The following is a 24,782-nucleotide window of genomic DNA, read 5'->3' as shown; positions in this document are numbered from 1 at the left end:
TAGCCAAGGTTAAGATCCTGGACTTTTTGCTCCAAACAAGCAACAAGGGAACTTAACAGCTATCAGTTTCCTGAAATAAGTAGATAAATACTTGGTTTCAAGTTAACAGACTTCAAGACAGTAAAACTTGTGCTGCAAAACCGGAAAAAAAGAAGAAGCAGGTAAACAAGGCTCCCTCTGGAGGACCCATTCGATATCTTAAAAGATAGAAATGTAGGACGTTGAAGACAAATGATTTAGCTGTACGAAAAGAAAACCAAGATTACTGATGCTGTGATGCAGCATGGAGATCGGAGCAATAAGCTAATTATTGCAGCTACTTCAGCAAACTAGCAATACATTAACATTACAACGAAAACATCAAGGCCAATGCCCAAGTAGCTTTTCATTCTTACTAGAACATACAAAAAACAAAAGGAAGCTACAACTAGAACAAAAGAAGTGCCTTACTTCGCTAGGCAGCCTTGACCTTATCATCACCCACAGCATTGAGTATAGGAAGACTGCTTAGGAATTCATCAAGACCTTCAAAAAACTCAATTCCTTCAATGTTGCCATCCTCTCCCGTTCCATCTCCATTCCCTTGGCCCACCCCAGGTGCAGGAGGCTCTTCAACCTCATTACTGAACTCCACATTCAAATCCAACTTTCCAACGTCTTTTGTAACCCTCCCAGCTTGCCTTCTTGTGTTACTTGCAATACTTCTCTTGCTCGACTGAGCTGCCGTAACATTGGGCTTTTCTGCACCCCCTTGAGCTGCTGAAATATCTTGCACATTGTCACCAGCATTCCCTACAACATTCTTTCCCTTATCAGATTGCTGTATCTTGGCTTTTTTTCTCCTCGTCCTTCTACTCTTTTTCTTCCCACTGTTCGCCTTCTTCTTCTTCTTATCACCCCTCCAATCCTCATCTGACTCCTCGCTCGACTCAGATAATTCCAAAAACACATCCTCAACAACATCATCGATATAAACCCTCGGAGCGGGGGGCTTTCTTACACCCCCATGTTTATTAAACACAGGTGCAAAAGGAGTCCAGCTTGAGATATTACCTTTATATTTCTTAAAAGTGTCCAAGGAAAATCCTAAAGGCATAAATCCCCAACAACAGAAATAAGCTTCTTTTCCCTCTATAATTGGCGGAGGCGACGCAATCTTTACAGCCTGAAACGCCCTCTTGCACTTTTGACACCTCAAAGTACAATCCACATACTCTAAAGGATACTCATACATCACATAACAATAAGGACATGCAGTCCAGAAACTAGGAACAACATGACTCGACGCACCTACACCCCCCTCTTTTCCCTTCACATTGTTGTTACTAGTACTAGCAGAACGATTTTGATTGTTCCCTAACAAACTCTCAGTGTTCACATTGTTGTTACTAGTACTAACAGAATGATTTTGATTGTTCCCAAACAAACCCTCAAAGTTCACATTTTTACTAGTACTAGCAGAGTGATTTTGATTATTCCCAAACAAACCGTCATTGTTCACATTGTTACTATTACTAGCAGGCTGATTCTGATTGTTCCCAAACAAACCCTCATTGTTCACATTACTAGTACTAGCAGAATTATTTTGACTATTCCCAAACAAAGCCTCAAAGTTCACATTTTTACTTGTAGTAGTAGCAGAGTAATTTTGGTTGTTACCCATCAAACCCTCATTTCTTTGTGGCGCCTGTTTATTACCTTGCTGCTGTTCTACAGAAGCTACTTGCTGCTGCTGCCCTCTTCTTGACTCTACAGAAGCTACTTGTTGCTGTTGCCCTCTTCTTGACTCTACAGAAGCTGCTTGCTGCTGTTGCCCTCTTTTTGACTCCACAGAAGCTACTTGCTGCTGTTGCCCTCTTGACCCAAAGGTAAAAGGGTTTTGTTGTTCTCTGTCTGGACTTAGCATAGTAGAGCTTACTACTGGCTGCTGTGTTTGGTTTCTGCCCAGAAATGTTACAGTCTGTTGCTGCTCTCTACTACTCAAGCTGGACACAGAACTCACTGACTGCTGCTGCATTTGTGGGTCTTGAAGAAATGCCACTGTCCGCTGCTGCTCTCTGCTTGAACTCACTGGATGTGACTGTGCCTGTTGAAAAAGCACAGAACTTGGTTGCTGCATGAAACCAATGGGGTTATTATTAGGCGGAGGAGAAGTAGCAACAGGATTAAGGTTAATAAAAAACCCAATTTCTTTATCATAAACACTTCTCCTGAACGCATTCGAAAGAACAGACCAAGCATCAAGTACGAGCCGGAAAGCATGATCTGAGAAAGGGAAACTATTCTTCTGAGGGTTTAAAAGGAGAGCGAGCCGACGGTACTGATTAGCTACGAGCTCAGAATCATGTGTTTGGTTTAAAGGGATTTGGAGAATGGAGTAGTAATCAAGGTGCTGGTTGTTGATCCGCTTGTCGCCGGCGATTAGGGTATCGACTATGGCGAGGACTTGGTCAGCGGGTAAAAGGGTCGGGTCGGATTCACGTGCTCGGGTCGCGAATGATTTGGACCCGACTAGGTCACGGTTAGTTAATAGCTTCTCGGCTATTGATAGCCACCGTAACGCCTCCGCTCTCGGCGTGTTTCCGGCGCCGTTGATGAAAAATGGATGTTCCATTTTGGATTATTTTTTTCAACTTAGTTTTTTTTGGAAAGAAGAAAATGAAGTGAAGAGAGAGAAAGGGAAGTGTTGTACTACAAACTCCGACGAAGAAGGACAGGAGTTAGATGTAAAATGACATAATAGCACGTGTTTTAAGGAGGAAATTTGGGGTAGATGAGGGGGTAAGAAGGTAACTTTAATGATATTACTGTGGTAAAACGTGGATTTGTTTGTTCCTCATAGTAGCTAATCTGTTATGATATTTTTGAATGGGATTTCGGGGATAACTGTTTAGATTCATGGAAATGAGAAGTATAGTTACAAGATTTCTTTGTAAGATTCGCACTTGGCATTCATGCACTAGATAGTTACTGTTGAAAAGTAAAGTGAGTTTGATGAAGTTTTGTCTTACAACATAATTACACTTCAACTATGAGCGTTGTACACTTGGCAGCTAAAGAGTCGAAGCAAAAAGGACAATTTTTTACTCCATCCCTCTCATTTCGTAAGATATACAGTACTTCCCTTTTTAATAATGTCTTAAAAATATGTACTTCATCTCTCTTTTTTGAATTTACCTAGCGTTTGGTCATAAATTTACAAATTTATTTTAAAAATTTTGATTTGGGTAAAATTTGGTTTGAAGATAAAATTGTTTTGAACATAATTTTCTAAACATATTTCACTATTTTTGTTTTGGAAAAACATGAAACATGACTTATACCCACAAGTTCTAAAAACTATCACAAATACTCAATACTACTTTCATCAATAACATTCATTATATTATAGCAAACCATAGTTCTGAACATAAATAAATTTGGTGCAAAATTATTATTTTTATAATGAACTACATAATGCACTATTAGATGATCGAGAAGACGAAACAATATTGTTACAAAATAATAAATGATGGGCTCCTTTATAAAATACAAAAGTTTGGGCAATTTTTTAAAAATGTAATAGTAATATTTTAGGTCAAAACCCGCTCTTCAGTTGGTTTTGGGATTTGGGTTTTGGGAATTTGCCAAAATATGGATAATATTTATAAACAAATATGTATTTGCCAAAAAAATCCAAATAAATTTTGACAAAATCTATGACCAAACAGGTCCTTAATCTCTGCTTCCTGTTGTATCTTAAGGATATCACTTGTTGAACTTTCTTGATATAAAAGCTAATTGTTATATATTAAAAGAAAAAATTAAGATGTGTGTAGCTGTCACAACCACTCATTTCAAAAGAGTAATTTTAATACTTTGCATAGGTTTGTCTTTCATAGTTTCATGTCAAAAGTATTTTTCTTTTGAATTATGTAATCTATCAATTTTAAATTCTCCACGTGATCAAATAAGCATTGAGATTCTGTGTTTATGAAGAGAATTGTTTCTTGTTCCAATTATCCTTCCTCTTTCATTTGCAAACCAAAAGAAAGAAAGAGAAAATTCTTTCCTTTTCCTCTCTTCTTTTCCCTAGTTGTTTTTTTTAAATATAGGTTCATTCACATGATGGAGGAATTTAGGAAAGACTCCTAATATGTATATTTATCAAAAATAATAATTACATGGAGGAGGACATAGACCTTAGCCTCCTAAATATTGTGAAGGTTGGATATTTCCACCTTAGTAGTCATTTGCACATAAAAATGATATGTTAGCTGTTGAGTATCACCGTTACGGATGGATTGAAAAACATCAAGGCAACAGTATATTATATACATATTAGGAATCAGCAAAACAAGATCAAAAAATCAGCTAACATCAGAACATGTTCTTCATCTTCCTGTATCTGAAATTTGGGAGCTCATCAAATTCAAGCTTCATTGAAGCTCTAACTTTAGGAGGCAGGAAAGTAGCTTCATTGATGATAGAAAAAGTTTTGGATTCTTCTCTCATATTGGCTAGTAAGTCACCGGTACAATTACCTTCTCTAAAGAAATGCATGAAGGTAAAATTTCCAGCATTATATATATTAATAATCTGCTCAATGATTTGATTGATTTGCCATGGTGGATCAAGATTTTTATTGATGATATTTATGAGCAAAAGAGAGTCAGATTCTACCACTATATTAGATAGGCCAGCACTTAAGCAAATTTTCATTCTTTTAAGCATAGCATTGGCTTCACCAGTGTTGTTACTACACTGCCCTATCATATTCTACAAAGGCGTGAATCATAGATCCACTATGATCTCTGATAATTTCACCACCACCAGAGGATCCACGATTACTTTAACTGCACCCATCGATATTTAGTTAAATAAATTTTGGACATGTCTAAACTACCAAATAGTTTAAGCCATTCTCAATCAGATTACGCTTTGCTAGCCAAGAATTGGGAAGTTGTAAGTCAGAAAATTAAACTTTGAAGATCAAAGAGATGAGATTATTGACTTGATTAATGATATACGAGGATGACATCCTTTTATCATCAAACCTAGTCTTGCATCTGTTTTTCCAAATTTTCCAATAAATAGCAGTTGATAGACACTGTAACATGCAAGTGTGATTCTCATTTGTTTTCCTTTAGCAGTTTACCAGTTCATAGTAGACATCCTAAGCTGACCATGAACATATTTTATACCACAAGTATTACAAAAGAAGTTCCAAACCTATGAAGGAATCTGCCCTTCAATCAAGAGATGTACTGTGGTTTCAATCTTGTGACTAGTGCAACAACTACAAATAGATGGAAGATAGATCCCAAATCTTTTAACTGCATCATCAGTGAGGATTTTGTTCTAAAGAGCCCTCGTCATAAAGAAAGAGATCTTAAAAGGAACTTTTTTGTGCCAATTCTTAGAGTAAGATAAAGTACTAATGTCCTTCTTTCTTACTAGATGGTACTGAATTTTCCTGATGCCTCAGGGGTCCAAATAGGTTGGTCTCTCTTATCTGGGGAGAAGTCAATATTCAAAATATAATTGACCACATTCCGAGGGAGGGTTCTTCTAAGTTTATACTGCTTTCAATTATTACTTATGTAGAAGTCATTTACTGAAACTTTCTTAGGAGTTCTTTAGTTCTGCACAAGGTTAGAAATAGGGCCAAGACCCGTCCAGTTGTCCCACAAGAAGGAGACATATCCTTTTCCAATATTCCATAGAATACAAGTCTCGACAATGTGTTTGTTGTCCATCAACCTTTTTCATATATGTGATGGGCTAGAGGACCACTTCTTTGCAACCGGATGGTACCTCTTACAATATTTGGCTTCCAAGAAGAGCTATAAGCTCTAAAATTCCATCATAATTTAGCAGATAAAGTATTACAAATGTCATTTAGGGACCTGAAACCAGCACCACCCTCATTAGTTGGTAAGCACAGATCAGACTAGGCACACCAATGTTTCTTCTTTCTATCCCCATCTATATCCTAGAAGAAATCAACAATTATCTAGCAGTTGCCATCTCACAAAATTGGCCCATTCGCCAACTTGACGTAAAAAATGCCTTTCTCCGGAGAAGGGTGTGGAGCCTCGCTTTCCCTGCTGCTCCCCCTGCCAGTGTGTTCGCATCGATGAAGGTTTAAAGCCTCTTTTTTATTTGTTCTAGAGTAGTCTTTGTCGGATGGACAGATGATAGTAGGTGGATAGGTAAAGCATGAAGGACAGGTTTAATCAGGACAGCTTTTCCACCATAGGACAACAATCTTCATTGCCATCCTTGTAGTCTCTTAGCTACCTTAGTCACCATATTATTGAAATAAATAATTTTTTCATCCCAAAGTAAATGGGCATCTTAGATATTGCATAGGAAATTGAGATTGGTTAAAGCTAGTGATATCTCTGATCGAGGATATCCTAGGATCATCATCTCCACAGGGAACATAAAAGTCAGACTTGCTTTTGTTAATCAGTTGTCGAGAGATTTATTTATACTTTCCAAGCTTATACATCAAGAGTCTAATTGACTGAGGATCACATGAGGAGAACAAAATAATATCATATGCATAATATAAATGAGATATGTTAGGTCCATTAATATCAATTGTGAAAGGGACAAAGTTATTATGTATTAGAGAATTCATCATTTTTGTGAAAAGTTCAGCTCCTATGACAAATAAAGAAGGAAAAAGGGGATCTCCCTGTTTTATGCCTCTGCTGGAGTTAAAAAATCCATGTATGACTCCATTAATATTAACTGAGTACCAGATATTGTTGATGAGACTGCAAACACCGTTAATCCATTTTTTAGAAAATCCAAAATGTTTGAGAATTTTGCACAGATATTCCCATGATACTCTATCATAGGCTTTAGTCATATCCAGTTTAATAACTACATTTCCATGTGGGGAAGGTCTTGTGATATTATTGACCATGTCTTGAGTCAACATAATATTCTTAGTGATTGATCTTCCTTTGATTAAGCATGTTTGATTAGGAGACACCAATTTGTACATAAAATGACAAAGTCTTTAGTTCATCGGTTTGGAGATAAATTTTACTAAGAAATTACTCAAACTAATTAGTCTTAATTCAGTGAAAGTTTGATGATAGTCCACTTTAGGAATTAAGACCAAGTTAGTATGAGTGATTGATCTTAGAATTTGAGTACCTTGCAAAAAAATCAATAACCTTTAACAATAAATCATCCTTGATAATATCCCAACAACTATGATAGAATTTTCCAAATATCCCATAAAATCCTAGGATACTTTGGGAACTTGTCACGCATCAACCTCGGGGAGCGCGACCGGCGCTCAACCGAGATACTCCGGTCAAGCAAGCCTACTTGATGTCTTCTACCCATGTGACGACCCGACCAGTTGTCTCATGAGTTACCATTCTATTTCCTCCATTTATGCTTCTTATTGCTTTGTTTATCGGTTCTATATGTGATCGGGTTGGTTGGATCGGGTTCGGAAAGGATTTGGTAAGGTTTGAGACACTTAGTCTCTTTTGAAGAAGCTTAAGTTGGAAACATAAACTGAATATTGACTTATGTATTAGAGGGCTCAGATGTGAGTTTCGATGGTTCGGATAGCTTCAGGAGGTGATTTGGGACTAAGGAGCGTGATCAGAATGAGTTTTGGAGGTCCAGAGTAGATTTAGGCTTGAATTGGCAAAATTGGATTTTTGGCGATTTCCGGTTGATAGGTGAGATTTTGATATATGGGTTGGAATGGAATTTCGAGAGTTGCAGTAGTTTTGTTGCATCATTTGGGATGTGTGTGCAAAATTTTAGGTCATTCGGATGTGGTTTGGTTGGGTTTTTTATCAAAAGCGTAATTTAGAAGATTTTGGAAATCTTAGGCTTGAATCCGATGCGAATTTGGTGTTTTGATGTTGTTTTGAGCATTCTGAAGGTTGGAACAAGTTTGAATGAGGTTATGGGATATGTTGGTATGTTTGGTTGAGGTCCTTGGGGCCTCGGGTGAGTTTCGGATGGTCAATCAAACCATTTCATGATGTTTGGAATTGCAGAAAAACTGCTGAAGTGTTGCAGAGAATTAGACCTTCGCATTCGCGAGTAGGTCCTCACTTTCGCGAAGGGTTAGCTGGAGAAGGATGAGATTTTAGCCTTCGCGTTCGTGAGGAAGGCTCCGCATTTGCGAAGGGCTGGATGTTTATGCATCACGTTCGCGAGGGAAGCTCCGCGTTCACGTAGATGAATTTGGTCAGCTGGGCTTGAGGTGTTTTATTCATTGTGTTCGCGAGATAGGTAACATGATCGTGAAGGGTCAAGCTGAGGAGCCATCGCGTTCGCGATGGGCAGGTCACGATCGCGAAGAAGAATTTCTGGTCAAAGTTATTTTGTGCTTCGCAAACGCGAGGCGTTGACCGCGTTCACGAAGAAGGAAATGAGGCCTGGGCAAAATGTTTAAATAGTCCTCTTGTCCGCGATTTTGGGGTTTATTTCCACCATTTTTGAGCGTTTTGGAGCTTTTTGAAGAGGATTGAAGAGGGATTCAAGGGGAATGACTTGGAGGTAAGATTTATGGACTTAAAACTCGATTCTAATGTGAAATCTACCTAACTAATCATTGAAATTAAGCCTAAAATTGAAGAACTAGGGCTTAAAATTGGAGACCTAGAGTTTGGGATTTTAGGGGTCATTTGTGGTTGGATTTTGATGCTTTTGGTATGAATGAACTCGGGGAGTGATAAGGAATCCATTGATGTGATTTTTACCAGAATCCGATACGTGGGCCTGGGGTCAAGTTTTGGTAATTTCGGAATTTGTGTTTTAAATTGAATATTTTTGATTGGACTTCGTTCCCTTAGCATATTTTGACGTTGTGATTCTGATTTTGGATAGATTTGACGCGAGTGGAGGCCGATTCGAGGGCAAAGGCATCGCAGGCTAGAGTTTGGACTCGTTTGAGGTAACTAACCATTGTAAATATGGAACTGAGGGTACAAAACCCCGGTATTCGAATTGTTTTGATAAATGCGGTGACGCACATGCTAGGTGACGAGCGTGTGGGCATGTACTGGTAGGTATTGTGACTTGGTCCATCCCGTAGCAACTATTAAGCTGCGTATTTGATTTGAAACCTTATGATATTCAGTACTTTAGTCATTATACTGTATTATGGGCTGTATGCCATGTTTGGGGCCTTGTGCCGACATGTTGAAACCCTTAGGGGAATTTTTACTGTTTTTCCTCACTTTACTTGTTTGAAAGCATATCCTTAGTCATGTTTTACCTGTTTATTGTTCAAAACTGGTTTTATCACTCTACTTCTTAAATGTGAGGATTGTTTGGACTGAGTTCCCTAATTTCTACTGTTATGCCCGAGAGACTGTAAGGTTAATGACTGAGAGAGGTTGAGAACCTAAAGGTGAGGATATTTATATATGTACGAATTATGGATCGGGCTAGCGATACTTATATGGATCGAGCAGCACGCCATAGCGATATATATATTGGATCGGGCTACGCGCCACAGCGATCTGATGCTTGGGCTATAGGAGCCCCTCCGGAGTATGTACACCCCAGTGAGCGTATTCGACTATAAACTATAGATTGGGCTGCATGCCGCAACGGTTACTATGCTTATTACTATTATGAGATATAAATGAGCCTGAGTGCTGAGTGTGAGTACTGAATGGCGAGAGCTGAGTCATAAGTGACTAAGAGGCTACCCGAGAGGCCATATTCTGAGTGATATCTTGCCCGAGGGGCCCATTTATGATATTTTCACTACTTTCACTCATATTTTTAAAATAAGCCTCTGTTGATGAATTTCTAAGTAAATGATTTCAAGTATTCCAAATGAAACTGGAGATTTTATGACGAAACTTGTTTTAAACTATAGAGTTTGATCCATTATCCTGTTGTTTACTTCTTTATATGATTTTATCTGCTCGTCACTACTTTCACACCTTATTTACTTTAGTTACTTACTGAGTTGTCATACTCACGTTACTCCCTGCACCTTGTGTGTAGATCCAGGTGCCCGAGCAGCAGAGTGAGGGTCCTCAGCTTATCTAGAGTTTGCTGGAGATTGCAAGGTAACTGCATGGCATTCGCAGCCCTGCTTTCTTCCTCTATCCTTGTTTTACCGCATTTTAGACTTTTTTTTGTATCAGACAGTCAGATTTGTATATGTTAGAGGCTCTAGACTTATAACACTAGATGTTTAGGCTGTGTTGGTTTAACATTGTATTGATTTCCACACCTTTTGGCTGTTTATGCACTTTTTATGAAACATTGAGGCTTTAAACTTGTGTTAGAAAAATGGTTTTATAAAAGGAATTTGTTGTAGTTAATGGTTTGGGTTGGCTTGCCTAGTAATGTGATAGGCGCCATTCACGACCGAGTATTTGGGGTCGTGACAAGTTGGTATCAGATCCTAGATTACATAGTTCTCGCGAGTCATGAGCCGGTTTAGTAGAGTCTCGCGGATTGGTATGGAGACGTTTGTACTTATCCTCGGGAGGCTGTAGAACCTTTAGGAAAAACTTCACATTCTTGGAATTCTTGTCGTGCGAATCTGTTGATCCGAGTACTAAATTTCTGTTATTCCATTCTCTCATAGATGGTGAGGACATATGCTAATGCAGGATGGACGACCACCAGTACCACCAGCAGGGGCCACTAGAGGTCGAGGACGCGGTCGAGGCCAAGGTAGGGGTAGAGTAGCTAGGGCATCACCTGCAGATCCACCAACTGCCCTAGTTCAGGATCTGGTCCCAGTTGTGGACGCTACAACAACACCAGTTCAGGCACCTGTTGTGCCCATTGTGATTCCAGGCCTTCATGAGGCTTTAGCTCAGATTTAATCAGTGTGTACCGGTCTGGCTCAGGCAATCTCAGTTACTATGGTCGCAACTACTTCTCAGGCCGAGGGAGGCACCCAGACTCCCGTTGCTCGCACACCTTAGCAGGTTGTGAAGGGACTTCAGACACCGGTGGCACCTCCAGCCCAGTCGATTGCACCAGATCAGGAGTATGTGGTTCCAATTATGCCGGATGACGAGTAGCGTTGACTAGAGAGGTTTGACTAACTTCAGCCTCCGACTTTCAGCAGTGCAGAGGGCGAGAATGCCTAGAGTTTCTTGGATAAGTGCCATAATATGCTTCGTACAATAGGTATTCTAGAGACCAGTGGTGTAGCATTCACTACCTTTCAGTTTTCTAGGGCTGCCTTCACTTGGTGGGAGGCATATGAGAGGTGTAGGCCTATTAGTGCAGCGCCCCTTACATGAGAACAGTTCTCTATTCTCTTTTTGGAGAAGTATGTGCCACAGTCTCGCTGAGAGGAGCTGCGCAGGCAGTTCGAGCAGTTGCGTCAAGGAGAGATGACTGTGATGCAGTATGAGATGCGGTTCTCTGAGTTAGCTCATCATGCGACCTGGTTGGTTCCCACAAATCGAGAGAGGATCAGGAGGTTTGTTGATGGCCTCACATATGAGCTTCGAATTCTCATGACTAGGGAGAGGGTGACAGATTCTTCTTTCGAGGAGGTTGTTGACATCGCCCGTGAGATTGAGTCTGTTCGCCACCAGGAGCGAGAGGAGAAGGAGGCCAAGAGGCCTCGGGGATCTAGTAGCTTTAGTAGTGCTCCTTCAAGGGGTCAGTTCCAGCAGGGCAGAGGCCGTCCATTCAGGTAGGTTCAGTCAGCTCGCCCAGTTATCGTGGGCATCATTGGGTCATGGACCTCACAGTTCTCATCAGGGCCATTCATCACTCAGTGCTCTTCTAGCCCAGAGTTCGTCCCGTGCTCCATCGGTTCAGGGTTCTTCCATGCCAGGTCCTTCTATTGATCATTCAGGTGCCAGGGGTTCCCTTCAGTCCCCATCTCCAGCACCGGGGAGTTGTAATGAGTATGGAGAGTTTGGGCATATGAGGAGGCAGTGTCCTCATCTTTATAATGGTGTTTCTCAGCAGAGGGGTTAGCCCTCGACTTCTGCTCTAGTCACTTCACCACCCACCCAACTAGCTAGGGTTGGAGGTCAGTCATCAAGGGGTAGCCCTAGAGGGGAAGGTCGATCAGGTGGTGGTCAGGCTCATTTCTATGCCCTCCCAAGTAGACCAGATGCTGCTGCTTCAGATGCTGTGATTTCAGGTATTGTTTCAGTCTGCCACAGAGGTGCCTCTGTATTATTTGATCCGGTTCCACCTTATCTTATATGTCATCATCCTTTGCTCGTTATGTGACACGCCCCGTGAGTTTCTTGTTTTACATGTTCATGTATCTACCCTAGTGGGCGATACTGTTGTTGTAGACCATGTGTACCAGTCGTGTGTGGTGACTATTGGGGGTCTAGAGACACGAGTGGATCTTTTATTATTGTGTATGGTGGATTTTGATGTTATTTTAGGCATGGATTGGTTATCACCATGTCGTGCTATTCTAGACTGTCATGCTAAGATAGTGACATTGGCTATACCGGGTGTGCCACAGATTGAGTGTCGAGGTTTGACTAATTATGTTCCCAGTAGAGTAATCTCATTCTTGAAAGCCCAGCGTATGGTTGGGAAGGGTTGTCTTTCGTATCTAGCTTTTGTGAGGGATGTCAGTGCAGAGACTCCCAGTATTGATTCTGTTCCAGTTGTTAGGGATTTTCCCGATGTGTTTCCTGCAGACCTGTCGGGCATGCCACCGGACAGTGATATTGATTTTGGTATTGACCTGGTGCTGGGCACTCAGCCTATTTCTATTCCGTCGTATCATATGGCACCAACAGAGTTGAAGGAGTTAAAGAAGCAGCTTCGGGAACCCCTTGATATTCAGCCCAGTGTTTCACCTTGGGGTGTGTGAGTCCTATTTGTGTAGAAGAAGGATGACACTATGAGGATATGCATTGATTATAGGCAATTGAACAAAGTAGCAGTTAAGAACAAGTATCCTTTGCCTCGTATTGATGATTTATTTGACCAGCTTCAGGGAGCGAGAGTGTTTTCCAAGATTGATCTCCATTCAGGTTATCACTAGTTAAAGATCAAGGACACGGATATTCTTAAGACAACTTTCAGGACCCGATATGGTCATTATGAGTTCTTAGTGATGTCTTTTGGGCTGACCAATACCCCAACAACGTTCATGCATTTGATGAACAGCGTGTTCCGGCCTTATCTCGGCTCGTTTTTCATAGTCTTCATTGATGATATTTTGGTGTATTCGCGTAGTCAAGAGGAGAACGCGGAGCATTTGAGAGTTGTGTTGTAAAGATTGAGGGAAGAGAAACTTTATGCAAAATTCTCCAAGTGTGAGGTTTGGCTCAATTCAGTGGCTTTCTTGGGGCACGTGGTGTCCAGCGAGGGTATTCAGGTTGATCCGAAGAAGATAGAGGCAATTCAGAGTTGGCCCAGACCGTCCTCAGCCATAGAGATTCGCAGTTTTCTTGGTTTGGCAGGCTATTATTGTCGGTTTGTTTAGGGATTCTCGTCTATCGCATCGCCCTTGACCAAGTTGACTTAGAAGGGTGCTTCATTTGTATGGTCGGACGAGTGTGAGGAGAGCTTTCAGAAGCTCAAGATAGCTCTTACCACAACTCCAATATTAGTTTTTCCATAAGCTTCAGGTTCATATACCGTGTATTGTGATGCTTCGAGAGTTGGTTTGGTTGTGTATTGATGCAGGAGCGTAGAGTTATTACTTATGCTTCTCGTCAGTTGAAGCCCATGAGAAGAACTACCCCGTTCATGATTTAGAGTTGGCTGCAAGAGTTCACGCATTGTAGATTTGGAGGCATTACTTGTATGGTGTGTTTTGTGAGGTGTTTACTGATCATCGTAGCCTCCAGCACTTGTTCAAACAGAAGGATCTCAATTTGAGGCAGCAGAGGTGGTTGGAGTTTCTTAAGGATTATGATATCACTATATTGTACCATCCGGGGAAGGCCAATGTGGTGGCCGATGCCTTGAGCCGAAATGCGGTGAGTATGGGGAGTTTCGCATATATTCCAGTTGGGAAGAAACCTCTTGCAGTTGATGTTCAGGCCTTGGCCAATCGGTTCATGAGATTAGATATTTCGGATCCCAGTCGGGTATTGGCTTGTGTGGTTTCTTAGTCTTCCTTATATGATTGCATCAGAGAACGCCAGTATGATGATCCGTATTTGATTGTACTTAAGGACAGAGTTCAGCACGATGATGGCAGAGATGTGACTATTGGTGATGATGGGGTGTTGAGGATGTAGGGCCAAATATATGTGCCCAATGTGGATGGGCTTCAGGAGTTGATTCTGGAGGAGGCCTACAGCTCGCGGTATTTCATTCATCCGGGTGCCGCGAAGATGTATCAGGATCTAGGATAGAATTATTGGTGGAGAAGAATGAAGAAGGATATTGTGGGATTTGTAGCTCGGTGTCTCAATTGTTAGCAGGTGAAATATGAGCACCAGAGACCAGGTGGCTTGCTACAGTGGATGGATATTCCAGAGTGGAAGTGGGAGTGGATCACTATGGACTTTGTAGTTGGACTTCCATGGACTTTGAAGAAGTTTGATACTATTTGGGTGGTTGTGGATCGGCTGACCAAGTCCTCACACTTCATTCCTGTATGTACTACCTATTCTTCAAAGCAGTTGGCAGAGATCTATATCCGAGAGATTGTTCGTTTGCATGGTGTCCTAGTTTCCATCATTTCAGATAGGGGCACTCAGCTTACTTCGCAGTTTTGGAGGTCTGTGCAGCGAGAGTTGGGTACTCAGGTGGAGTTGAGCACAACTTTTCACCCTCTGACGGACGGGCAGTCCGAGCGCACTATTCAGATATTGGAGGACATGTTTCGTGCTTGTGTCATTGATTTCGGAGGGTCATGGGATCAGTTTCTACCATTTGCAAAGTTTGCTTACAACAACAACTACTAGTCGAGTATTCAGATGGCTCCATATGAGGCTCTGTATGGGAGGCAGTGTAGATCTCCAGTCGGTTGGTTCGAGCCGGGTAAGGCTAGGCTATTGGGGACAAACTTGGTACAAGATTCTCTAGAAAAGGTGAAAGTAATTTAGGAGAGGCTTCGTACAGCACAATCGAGATAAAAGAGTTATGTTGACAGGAAGGTTCAAGATGTGTCCTTCATGGTTGGTGAGAAGGTTCTGTTGAAGGTTTTGCCCATGAAGGGTGTTATGAGATTTGGAAAGAAGGGTAAATTTAGTCCTCGGTTCATTGGACCTTTTGAGGTGCTTCAGAGGATTGGGGAGGTGGCTTATGAGCTTGCTTTGCCACCCAACTTGTCGAGTATGCATCCGGTATTTCATGTTTCTATGCTCCTAAAGTATATTGGGAATCCGTCTCATGTTCTGATTCAGCACGGTTCAGTTGGATGGTGATTTGACTTATGATGTGGAGCCAACAACTATATTGGAGTGTTAGGTTCGAAAGTTGAGATCAAATGATATAGCTTTAGTGAAAGTGCTATGGAGAGGTCGGCCCATGGAGGAGGCTACCTGGGAGACGGAGCGAGAGATGCGGAGCAGATATCCTCACCTGTTTGAGGCTTCGGGTATGTTTCTTGACTCGTTCGAGGACGAACGTTTGTTTAAGTTGGGGAGGATGTGACGAGTTGGACAGTCGTCTCATGAGTTATAGCTCTGTTTCCCCCATTTCTGCTTCTTATTGCTTTGTTTATCGGTTCTATATGTGATCGGGTTGGTTGGCTCGGGTTCGGAAAGGATTTGGTAAGGTTTGAGACACTTAGTCTCTTTTGAGGAAGCTTAAGTTGGAATAGTCAACCGGATGTTGACTTATGTGTTAGAGGGCTCAGATGTGAGTTATGATGGTTCAGATAGCTTTGGGAGGTGATTTGGGACTTAGGAGCGTGATCAGAATGAGTTTTGGAGGTCCGGAGTAGATTTAGGCTTGAATTGGCGAAATTGGATTTTTGGCAATTTACAGTTGATAGGTGAGATTTTGATTTAGGGGTCGAAATGGAATTTCATGAGTTTCAATTGTTCCGTTGCACCATTTGGGATTGTTGTTCAAAATTTTAGGTTATTCGGATGTGGTTTGGTTGATTTTTTTTATCAAAAGCGTAATTTAGAAGATTTTGGAATTCTTAGGCTTGAATCCGATGCGAATTTGGTGTTTTGATATTGTTTTGAGCGTTTCGAAGGTTGGAACAAGTTTGAATGAGGTTATGAGATATGTTGGTATGTTTGGTTGAGGTCCCGGGGGCCTCGGGTGAGTTTCGGGTGGTCAATCGGACCATTTCATGATGTTTGGAATTGCAGAAAAACTGCTGAAGTGTTGCAGAGAATTAGACCTTCGGGTTCGCGAGTAGGTCCTCGCGTTCGAGAAGGGTTAGCTGGAGAAGGTTGAGATTTTGGCCTTTGCGTTCGCGAGGAAGGCTCCACGTTCGTGAAGGGCTGGATATTTATGTATCACGTTCGCGAGAGAAGCTCCGTGTTCGCGTAGAGGAATTTGGTCAGTTGGGCTTGATGGGTTTTATTCATCGCGTTCGCGAGAGAGGTAACGTGATCGCGAAGGGTCAAACTGAGGAGCCATCACGTTCGCAATGGGCAGGTTGCGATCGTAAAGAAGAGTTTTTGGTAAAAGTTATTTTGTGCTTCGCGAACGCGAGGCGTTGACCGCGTTCGCGAAGAAGGAAATGAGGCCTGGGCAGAATGTTTAAATAGTCGTCTTGTCTGCAATTTTGGGGTTTATTTCCACCATTTTTGAGCGTTTTTGGAGCTTTTTGAAGAGGATTGAAGAGGGATTCAAGGGGAATGACTTGGAGGTAAGATTCATGGACTTAAAACTCGATTCTAATGTGAAATCTACCTAACTAATCATGGAAATTAAGCCTACAATTGAAGAACTAGGGCTTGAAATTGGAGACCTAGAGTTTGGGATTTGAGGGGCCATTTGTGGTTGGATTTTGATACTTTTGGTATGAATGAACTCGGGTTGTGATAAGGAATCCATTGATGTGATTTTTACCAGAATCCGAGACGTGGGCTCGGGGGTCGAGTTTTGGTAATTTCGGAACTTGTGTTGTAAATTGAATATTTTTGCTTGGGCTTTGTTCCCTTAGCATATATTGACGCTGTGATTCTAATTTTGGATAGATTCGACACGAGTGGAGGCCGATTCGAGGGGCAAAGGCATCGCATGCTAGAGTTTGGACCGGTTTGAGGTAAGTAACCATTGTAAATCTGGAACTGAGGGTACAAAACCCCGATATTCGAATTGTTTTGATAAATGAGGTGACGCACATGCTAGGTGATGAGCGTGTGGGTGTGCACCGGTAGGGATTGTGACTTGGTCCACCCCGTAGCGACTATTAAGCCGCATATTTGATTTGAAACCTTATGATATTCCACACTTTAGTCATTATACTGTATTATGGGCTGTATGCCGTGTTTGGGGCCTTGTGCCGACCTGTTGAGACCCTTAGGGGCATTTTTACTATTTTTCCTCACTCTAAATGTTTGAATGCATATCCTCAGTCATGTTTTACCTGTTTATTGTTCAAAACTGGTTTTATCACTCCACTTCTTAAATGTGAGGATTGTTTGGACTGAGTTCCCTAATTTCTACTGTTGTGCCCGAGATGCTGTGAGGTTAATTACTGAGAAAGATTGAGAACCTAAAGGTGAGGATATTTATATATGTATGAATTATGAATCGGGATGCATGCCGCAGCAATACTTATATGGATCGGGCTGCACGCCGCATCGTTATATATATTGGATTGGACTGCGCACCGCAGCGATATGACGTTTAGGCTGTAGGAGCCCCTTCGAAGTCTGTACACCCCCAGTGAGTGTAGTCGACTATAAACTATGGATTGAGTTGCACGACGCAACGGTTACTATGATTATTACAATTATGAGATATTAATGAGCCTGAGTGCTCAGTGTGAGTACTGAGTGGCGAGAGCTGAGTCACGAGTGACTGAGAGGCTACCCGAGAGGCCATATTCTGAGTGATATCTTTCCCGAGGGGCCCATTTATGATATTTTCACTACTTTCACTCATCTTTTTAAAATAAGCCTCTGTTGATGAATTGATAAGTAAATGATTTCAAGTATTCCAAATGAAACTGGAGATTTTATGACAAAACTTGTTTTAAACTGTAGAGTTTGATCTATTATCTTGTTGTTTACTCCTTTATATGATTTTAACTACTCGTCACTGCTTTCAGAACTTATTTACTTTAGTTACTTACTGAGTTGGCGTACTCACATTACTCCCTACACCTTGTGTGCAGATCCAGGTGCTCGAGCGGCAGAGTGAGGGTCCTCAACTTATCCAGAGTTTGCCGGAAATTGCAAGGTAGCTGCATGGTGTCCGCAGTCCTGCTTTCTTCCTCTATCATTGTTTTTTCGCATTTTAGAGTTGTTTTGTACCAGACAGTCAGATTTGTATATGTTAGAGGCTCTAGACTTGTGACACCAGATGTTGGCTGTGTTGGTTTAACATTGTATAAAAATTGAGGCTTTAAACCTGTGTTAGAAAAATAGTTTTATAAAGGAATTTGTTGTAGTTAATGGTTTGGGTTGGCTTGCCTGGTAATGTGATAGGTGCCATCACGACTAGGTATTTGGGGTCGTGACAACCCAACCTTATTCATGAATAATGATACCACAATATGAGAATCAGTAATAAGAGAAAGACATGAGAAGAGTAAAGTATTCCACTGTGATGACCCAAAAGGTCGTCACTTGTTTTAAAAGTAAATTCTGCGTTTCAAGGCCTTAAAAAAACCTCTTTCAACATCACCTCAATTTGCGTGCGTAGTCCGTGCACGTACCTGGAAAGCCATTATGTAAAAATCTGTGAAAAATGATAAATTTTGACTATAAAATGAATTAATTTGACTTCGGTCAACATTTTGGGTAAACAGACCCGGACCCTTGATTTGACAGTCCCGGAGGGTCCGTAGGAAAATATGGGACTTGGGCGTATGCCCAGAATCGAATTCCGAGGTCCTAAGCCTGAGAAATGAATTTTTAAAGAAAATTATTTTCTGAAATTATTTATGAGATTTGGAAATGAATTGTGATTAGAACTTGATGGTATCGAGCCCGTATTTTGGTTCCGGATCCCGGTATAGGTCCTATATATGATTTAAGATAAGTCTGTAAAATTTGGTAAGAAACGGACTTGAAACGACGTGAATCGGATCGTTTTTTAGAAAATTGGAAATTTGAAGTTCTTAAGAAAATTTCATGATTTTGATGCTAAATTCATAGTTTTTGATGTTATTTTAGTTATTTGAATGCACGAGCGAGGCTGTATGATGTTTTTAGGTTGGTGTGCATGTTTGGTTTGGAGACCTGAGGGCTCGGGTGAGTTTTGGATAGGCCACATGGTGAATTTTTGGACTTAAGGAATTGCAGGCTTCAACCATTTTTGTGCAGGCCTCCGAAGCCTGGCTCGCAAATGCGATATCGCAAATGCGAGGGTGTGGTCATAATTGCGAAAGTAGCCCAGGCCAGCCTTTCTTCACAATTGCGAGGATTTTGATTGCAAATGCGATCCTCCAGCTTGAGACCAGTTGTCGCAAATGCGACATATGGATAGTAATTCCCAGTTCGCAAATGCGAGCCCTTTTTCGTAAATGCGAACCTAACAGAGATCGGGTTCGCAATCCCCATATCTTCAACCTGCAATTTTTACTTAGCCAAAAAACTCCCATTTCTCACACTCTTTCAAAACCAAAACACTCTTGGGTAATTTTTTAAAGACAACTTTTCTTCCAAATCGATTGTAAGCCAATTTTAACTCATTTTCTTCAATCATTAACATCTTTTAACATGATTTCAACTCAAAATCAATGATTTTCATGGGGGAAATTGGGTGTATTGGGTAGTACCTAGATTTTTCAAAAAAATGGGGATTTATACCTCGATTTGAGGTCCGGTTTCAAAACAAATTATATATTTGGGTTCGTGGGGGAATGTGTAATCGAGTTTTGGGTTGAACCTCGGGTTTTGACCATGTGGGCCCGAGGGCGATTTTTGACTTTTTGGGTAAAACTTTGGAAAACTCATTTTCATGCATTGGAGTTGATTCATTTAGCCTTTATTGATGTAATTAAGTAACTTGTGGCTAGATACGAGCGAATTGGTGGTGGAATCAAGGGGTAAAGCGATAATTAAGACGTGAATTGTGTTCGTAGCATCGAGGTAAGTGTTTGTCCTAACCTTAGCTTAAAGTATTAGGAGTCGAGTCCTATTTGCTACATGCTGTTTGTCGAGTACGACGTATAGGCGTGGTGACGAGTATCTATACATTGGTGTCAAGTATGCCCGTGAGTCTTATATTGTAATTTTTATAACTTCGTTGTATTGTTCATGCTTTGGTGATGATCTCTATTGTTGGCAAAGTTTGTGGAAGTAATTGTGGCATTTGAATATTGAGGAACGTTGGCTCAAGTCGTATAATGAAATGTGAAAGTGTAAGAGGTAAATTGAATCCAATTAGAGCATTGGCTCAAGTTGTAAAGTGAGTTGTGAAGTAAAAGTGAAAAAGAGAAAAGAATGTATCCCTTGCCGGGATATTGTTGTTGTTTTGATGTTATCCCTTGCCGGGACGAGCATGAGCAGCATCTTAGAGTGGTTCTTCAGACTTTAAGGGATAGTCAGCTGTATGCTAAGTTTTCGAAGTGTGAGTTCTAGCTGAGTTCAGTTGCATTCCTAGGTCATATTGTATCAGCAGAAGGTATTCAGGTTGATCCGAAGATGATTGAGGCAGTCAAGAAGTGGCCTAGACCAGTATCAGCTACAGAGATCCGGAGTTTCTTGGGATTGGCAGGCTACTATCATCGGTTTGTGGAAGGGTTCTCGTCTATCGCAGCTCTGATGACCAGGTTGACCCAGAAGGGTGCCTAGTTCGGATGGTCGGACAAGTTTGAGGCGAGCTTTCAGAAGCTCAAGACAGCTCTGACTATGGCACCGGTGTTGGTTTTGCCCACAGGTTCAGGGCGTTATATAGTTTATTGTGATGGATCTCATATTGAACTTGGTGCGGTGTTGATGCAGGATGGAAAGGTCATTGACTAAGCTTCACGACAGTTAAAGATTCACGAGAAGAACTATTCGATTCATGATTTGGAGTTAGCAGCCATCGTTCACGCGTTGAAGATTTAGAGGCATTATTTTTAGCATGGCATATGAGGTGTTGATGGATCACAAGAGTCTGCAGTATTTGTTCAAGCAAAAGGAGCTAAATTTGAGGCAAAAAAGGTGGTTTGAGCTATTAAAGGATTATGATATCACCATCTTATATCATTCGGGAAAGGCCAATATGGTGGCCGATGCTTTGAGTAGGATGTCAGCTAGTATGGGCAACCTTGCTTATATTCCGGTCGGTGAGAGACCGCTTGGTTTGGATGTTCAGGCTTTGACCAATTAGTTCGTGAGGTTAGATATTTCTGAGCCCAGCCGTGTATTAGCTTACACAGTCACTAGTTCTTCCTTATTGGAGCGTATCCGTGATCGGCAGTATGATGATCCCTATTTATGTGTCCTTAGAGACACGGTGCAGCACAGAGGTGCCAAACAGGTTACCTTAGGATATGATGGAGTTTTGAGATTTCAGGGTCTAGTTTGTGTGCCTAATGTGGATGGGCTCCGAGAGTTGATTTTAGAGGAGGCCAATAGTTCCCGGTACTCTATTCACCCAGGCGCCGCAAAGTATCAGGATTTGCGGCAGCATTACTGGTGGAGAAAAATGAAGAAGGACATTGTTGCATATGTGGTTCGGTGTTTGAACTGTCAGCAGGTTAAGTATCAGCATCAGAGGCCCATTGGTTTGTTCTAGAAGATTGAGATTCCTGAGTGGAAGTGGGAGCGTATCACTATGGACTTCGTTGTTGGGCTCCTACGGACTCAGAAGAAGTTCGACGCAGTGTTGGTTATTGTTGATAGGATGACCAAGTCAGCACATTTCATTCCTATGACAGTCTCCTACTCTTCCGAGAGGTTAGCTGAAATCTATATCCGGGAGATAGTTCGCCTTTATGGTGTGCCCGAGTCTATCATTTCAGACCGAGGTATGTAGTTTACCTCCCATTTTTGGAGGGCAGTTCAGCGAGAGTTGGGCACATGGGTTGAGTTGAGCACAATGTTTCATCCTCAGATGGACGGCAGTCCGAGCGGACTATTCAGATTTTGGAGAATATGCTCCGAGCTTGTGTCATTGACTTTGGAGGCTCGTGGGATCAATTTTTTACTTTAGCAAAGTTTGCCTATTACAACAGCTACCAGTCGAGTATTTAGATGGCTCCATATGAGGCTTTGTATGGTAGGCGGTGTCTGTCACCGGTTGGATGGTTTGAGCCGGGAGAGGCTCAGTTGTTGGGTACGGACTATTCAGATTTTGGAGGATATGCTCCGAGCTTGTGTCATTGACTTTGGAGGCTCGTGGGATCAATTTTTTCCTTTAACAGAGTTTGCCTATAACAACAGCTACCAGTCGAGTATTTAGATGGCTCCATATGAGGCTTTGTATGGTAGGCGGTGTCAGTCGCCGGTTCAGGATGCCTTGGACAAGGTCAGGATCATTCAGGATAGGCTTCGTACAGCTCAGTCCAGGCAAAAGAGTTATGCCGACCACAAGGTTCGTGATTTGAGTAATTGTGGCATTTGAATATTGAGGAGCATTGGCTCAAGTCGTATAATGAACTGTGAATGTGTAAGAGGTAAATTGAACCCCATTAGAGAATTGGCTCAAGTTGTAAAGTGAGTTGTGAAGTAAAAGTGAAAAAGAGAAAAGAATGTCTCCCTTGCCGGGATATTGTTGTTGTTTTGATGTTGTCCCTTGCCAGGACTTGTTGTTAAATTATTGATCCCTTGTCGGGATTCTTATTGTAATTTCATTTACTTCCTTGCCCTATTGTTTGTGATTGTTGTTTGGGTGAGGAAGAGTTAAAGCATTAAGGGTGATACCGTGTATTGTTTGGTGAAAGAGTGATAACGCACGAAGGGTGATGCCGTGTATAATTTGTGAGGAAAGAGTGTAAAGCACGAAGGGTGATGCCGTGCCACACAATGTACCATTTCGTGCCGATTATATTGATTATATGGTGAGGACGAGAGTAAAAGCACGAAGGGTGATGCCATGCACATTTGCATTACTTGATTGTTTTGGTGAGGACGAGATTAAAAGCACGAAGGGTGATGCTGTGCACTTATTGATTTCTGGTTCTTTGTTGATATCCGAGATTTACTTTTTCCTTCAATTACTTGTTGTCTTTTTATTCTGAATAGATATCTCCCCCGCAGCATGCTACCCCTCCCATATTTGACTATTTATTTCTGTTCTTCTTTTCCGTCTGAATTGATATCTCCCCCGCAACATGCTACCCCTCCCATATTTGACTATTTATTTTTGTTCTTCTTTTCCGTTGTATATAGTTGAATTGCACAGGTTTATGTGGTAGTCTGGTCCTAGCCTCATCACTACTTTGCCGAGGTTAGGCTAGGCACTTACCAACACATAGGGTCGGTTGTGCTGATACTATACTCTGCACTATGTGCAGATCCCGGAGCAGCTTTTGGATCGTAGATTGGGTGGCTACCTTCAGTACACGCGGAGATCCAAGGTAAACCTGCAGGCATCCGTAGGCCCTGGCGTCTCCCTCTATCACTTTATCCATATTTCATTTCCTTCATTAAGAAACAGTGTATCATTTTTTTTTCGAACTTTGGATGTAGTAAATCTTAGTTCGTCTGTGACACTGTGACACCCATTCTGGGTGGTTAAGGCTTAAATAGTTGTATTAGTTACATGTTCAGATATTTTATTGCTTTTCTTTCGCTTATTTTAAATTTTCGCTCTTTACACATTATTGCTTTATAACTGTTAAAGAGTATAAAAGGGGTAAAAAGGTTACTTGTTCAATAATTGGCTTGCCTAGCTCACACTTGTAGGCGCCATCACGACTCCCGAGGGTGGGAAATTCGGGTCGTGACAAGTTGGTATTAGAGCTCTAGGTTACATGGGTCTCACAGTTTATAGACAAGCTTAGTAAAGTCTGAGGGATCGGTACGGAGACGTCTGTATTTATCCCCCAGAGGCTACAGAGTTAGGAAAAACTTCACATTTATTCCTTCATGTCGTGCAGTTTGGTTTCTCAATGCTAATCGAATTTACTCTGTTCTTTTGCAGATGGCAAGAACACGCACTTCCTCGTCCACTGAACAGCAACCCGAGCCCCTAGCAGCAGCTCCCATGAGGGGAAGAGGGCAAGGCCGAGGCCGTGCTAGAGTCCGAGATAGGGGCACAGATCAACCTAGAGCAGCAACACCAGCGGCGAAGCCTCAAGTTGACTTTGATGATGAGGTTCCAGCCCCAGCAGTTCCGATGGGCTCAGCTCAGGTCCTAGAGGGGTTTATTGCTACCCCCGTACTCCAGGATGCTCTGGTCCGTCTAGTGGGACTTATGGAGAGTGTCACCCGGGCAGGCTTGCTTCCTGTAGCACTAGCCGTCTCTTAGGCAGGAGAAGGAGCCAAACTCCTGCTACCTGCACTCCGGAGCGGGTAGCTCCCCAATTCCAGACTGCAGCAGTCTAGCCAATTGGAGCAGTTCAGCCGGGTGTGGTAGCTCAGACCGGTGATGGAGCGGCCATGTCTATCGATGCTTTGTGGAGTTTGGACAGGTTTACCAAGCTCTTCACTACTACTTTCAGCGGTACATCTTCTGAGGAGCCCTAGGATTATCTAGATAACTGTTATGAGGTTCTCGGAAACATGGGGATCGTGGAGACCAATGGGGTCGATTTTGCTACTTTTCGCTTGTCCGGATCCGCTAAGACTTGGTGGAGAGATTATTGCTTG

General features: G+C 41.8%; 1 protein-coding gene across 1 annotated transcript; it reads right to left on the bottom strand.

The window, feature by feature from the left end:
- Positions 1 to 320: 320 nt before the first annotated feature.
- LOC107785440 (uncharacterized) lies at positions 321 to 2,916 on the bottom strand. The gene has a single exon (XM_016606746.2). It carries the CDS (start codon positions 2,612 to 2,614, stop codon positions 455 to 457), a length of 2,160 nt encoding a protein of 719 aa, XP_016462232.1. The 5' UTR covers positions 2,615 to 2,916; the 3' UTR covers positions 321 to 454.
- Between the last annotated feature and the right edge of the window lie 21,866 nt (positions 2,917 to 24,782).

Source organism: Nicotiana tabacum, chromosome 7 (assembly GCF_000715075.1).
Source record: "Nicotiana tabacum cultivar K326 chromosome 7, ASM71507v2, whole genome shotgun sequence".
Taxonomy (NCBI): domain Eukaryota; kingdom Viridiplantae; phylum Streptophyta; class Magnoliopsida; order Solanales; family Solanaceae; genus Nicotiana; species Nicotiana tabacum.
This window is presented reverse-complemented; position numbering and strand designations above follow the sequence as displayed.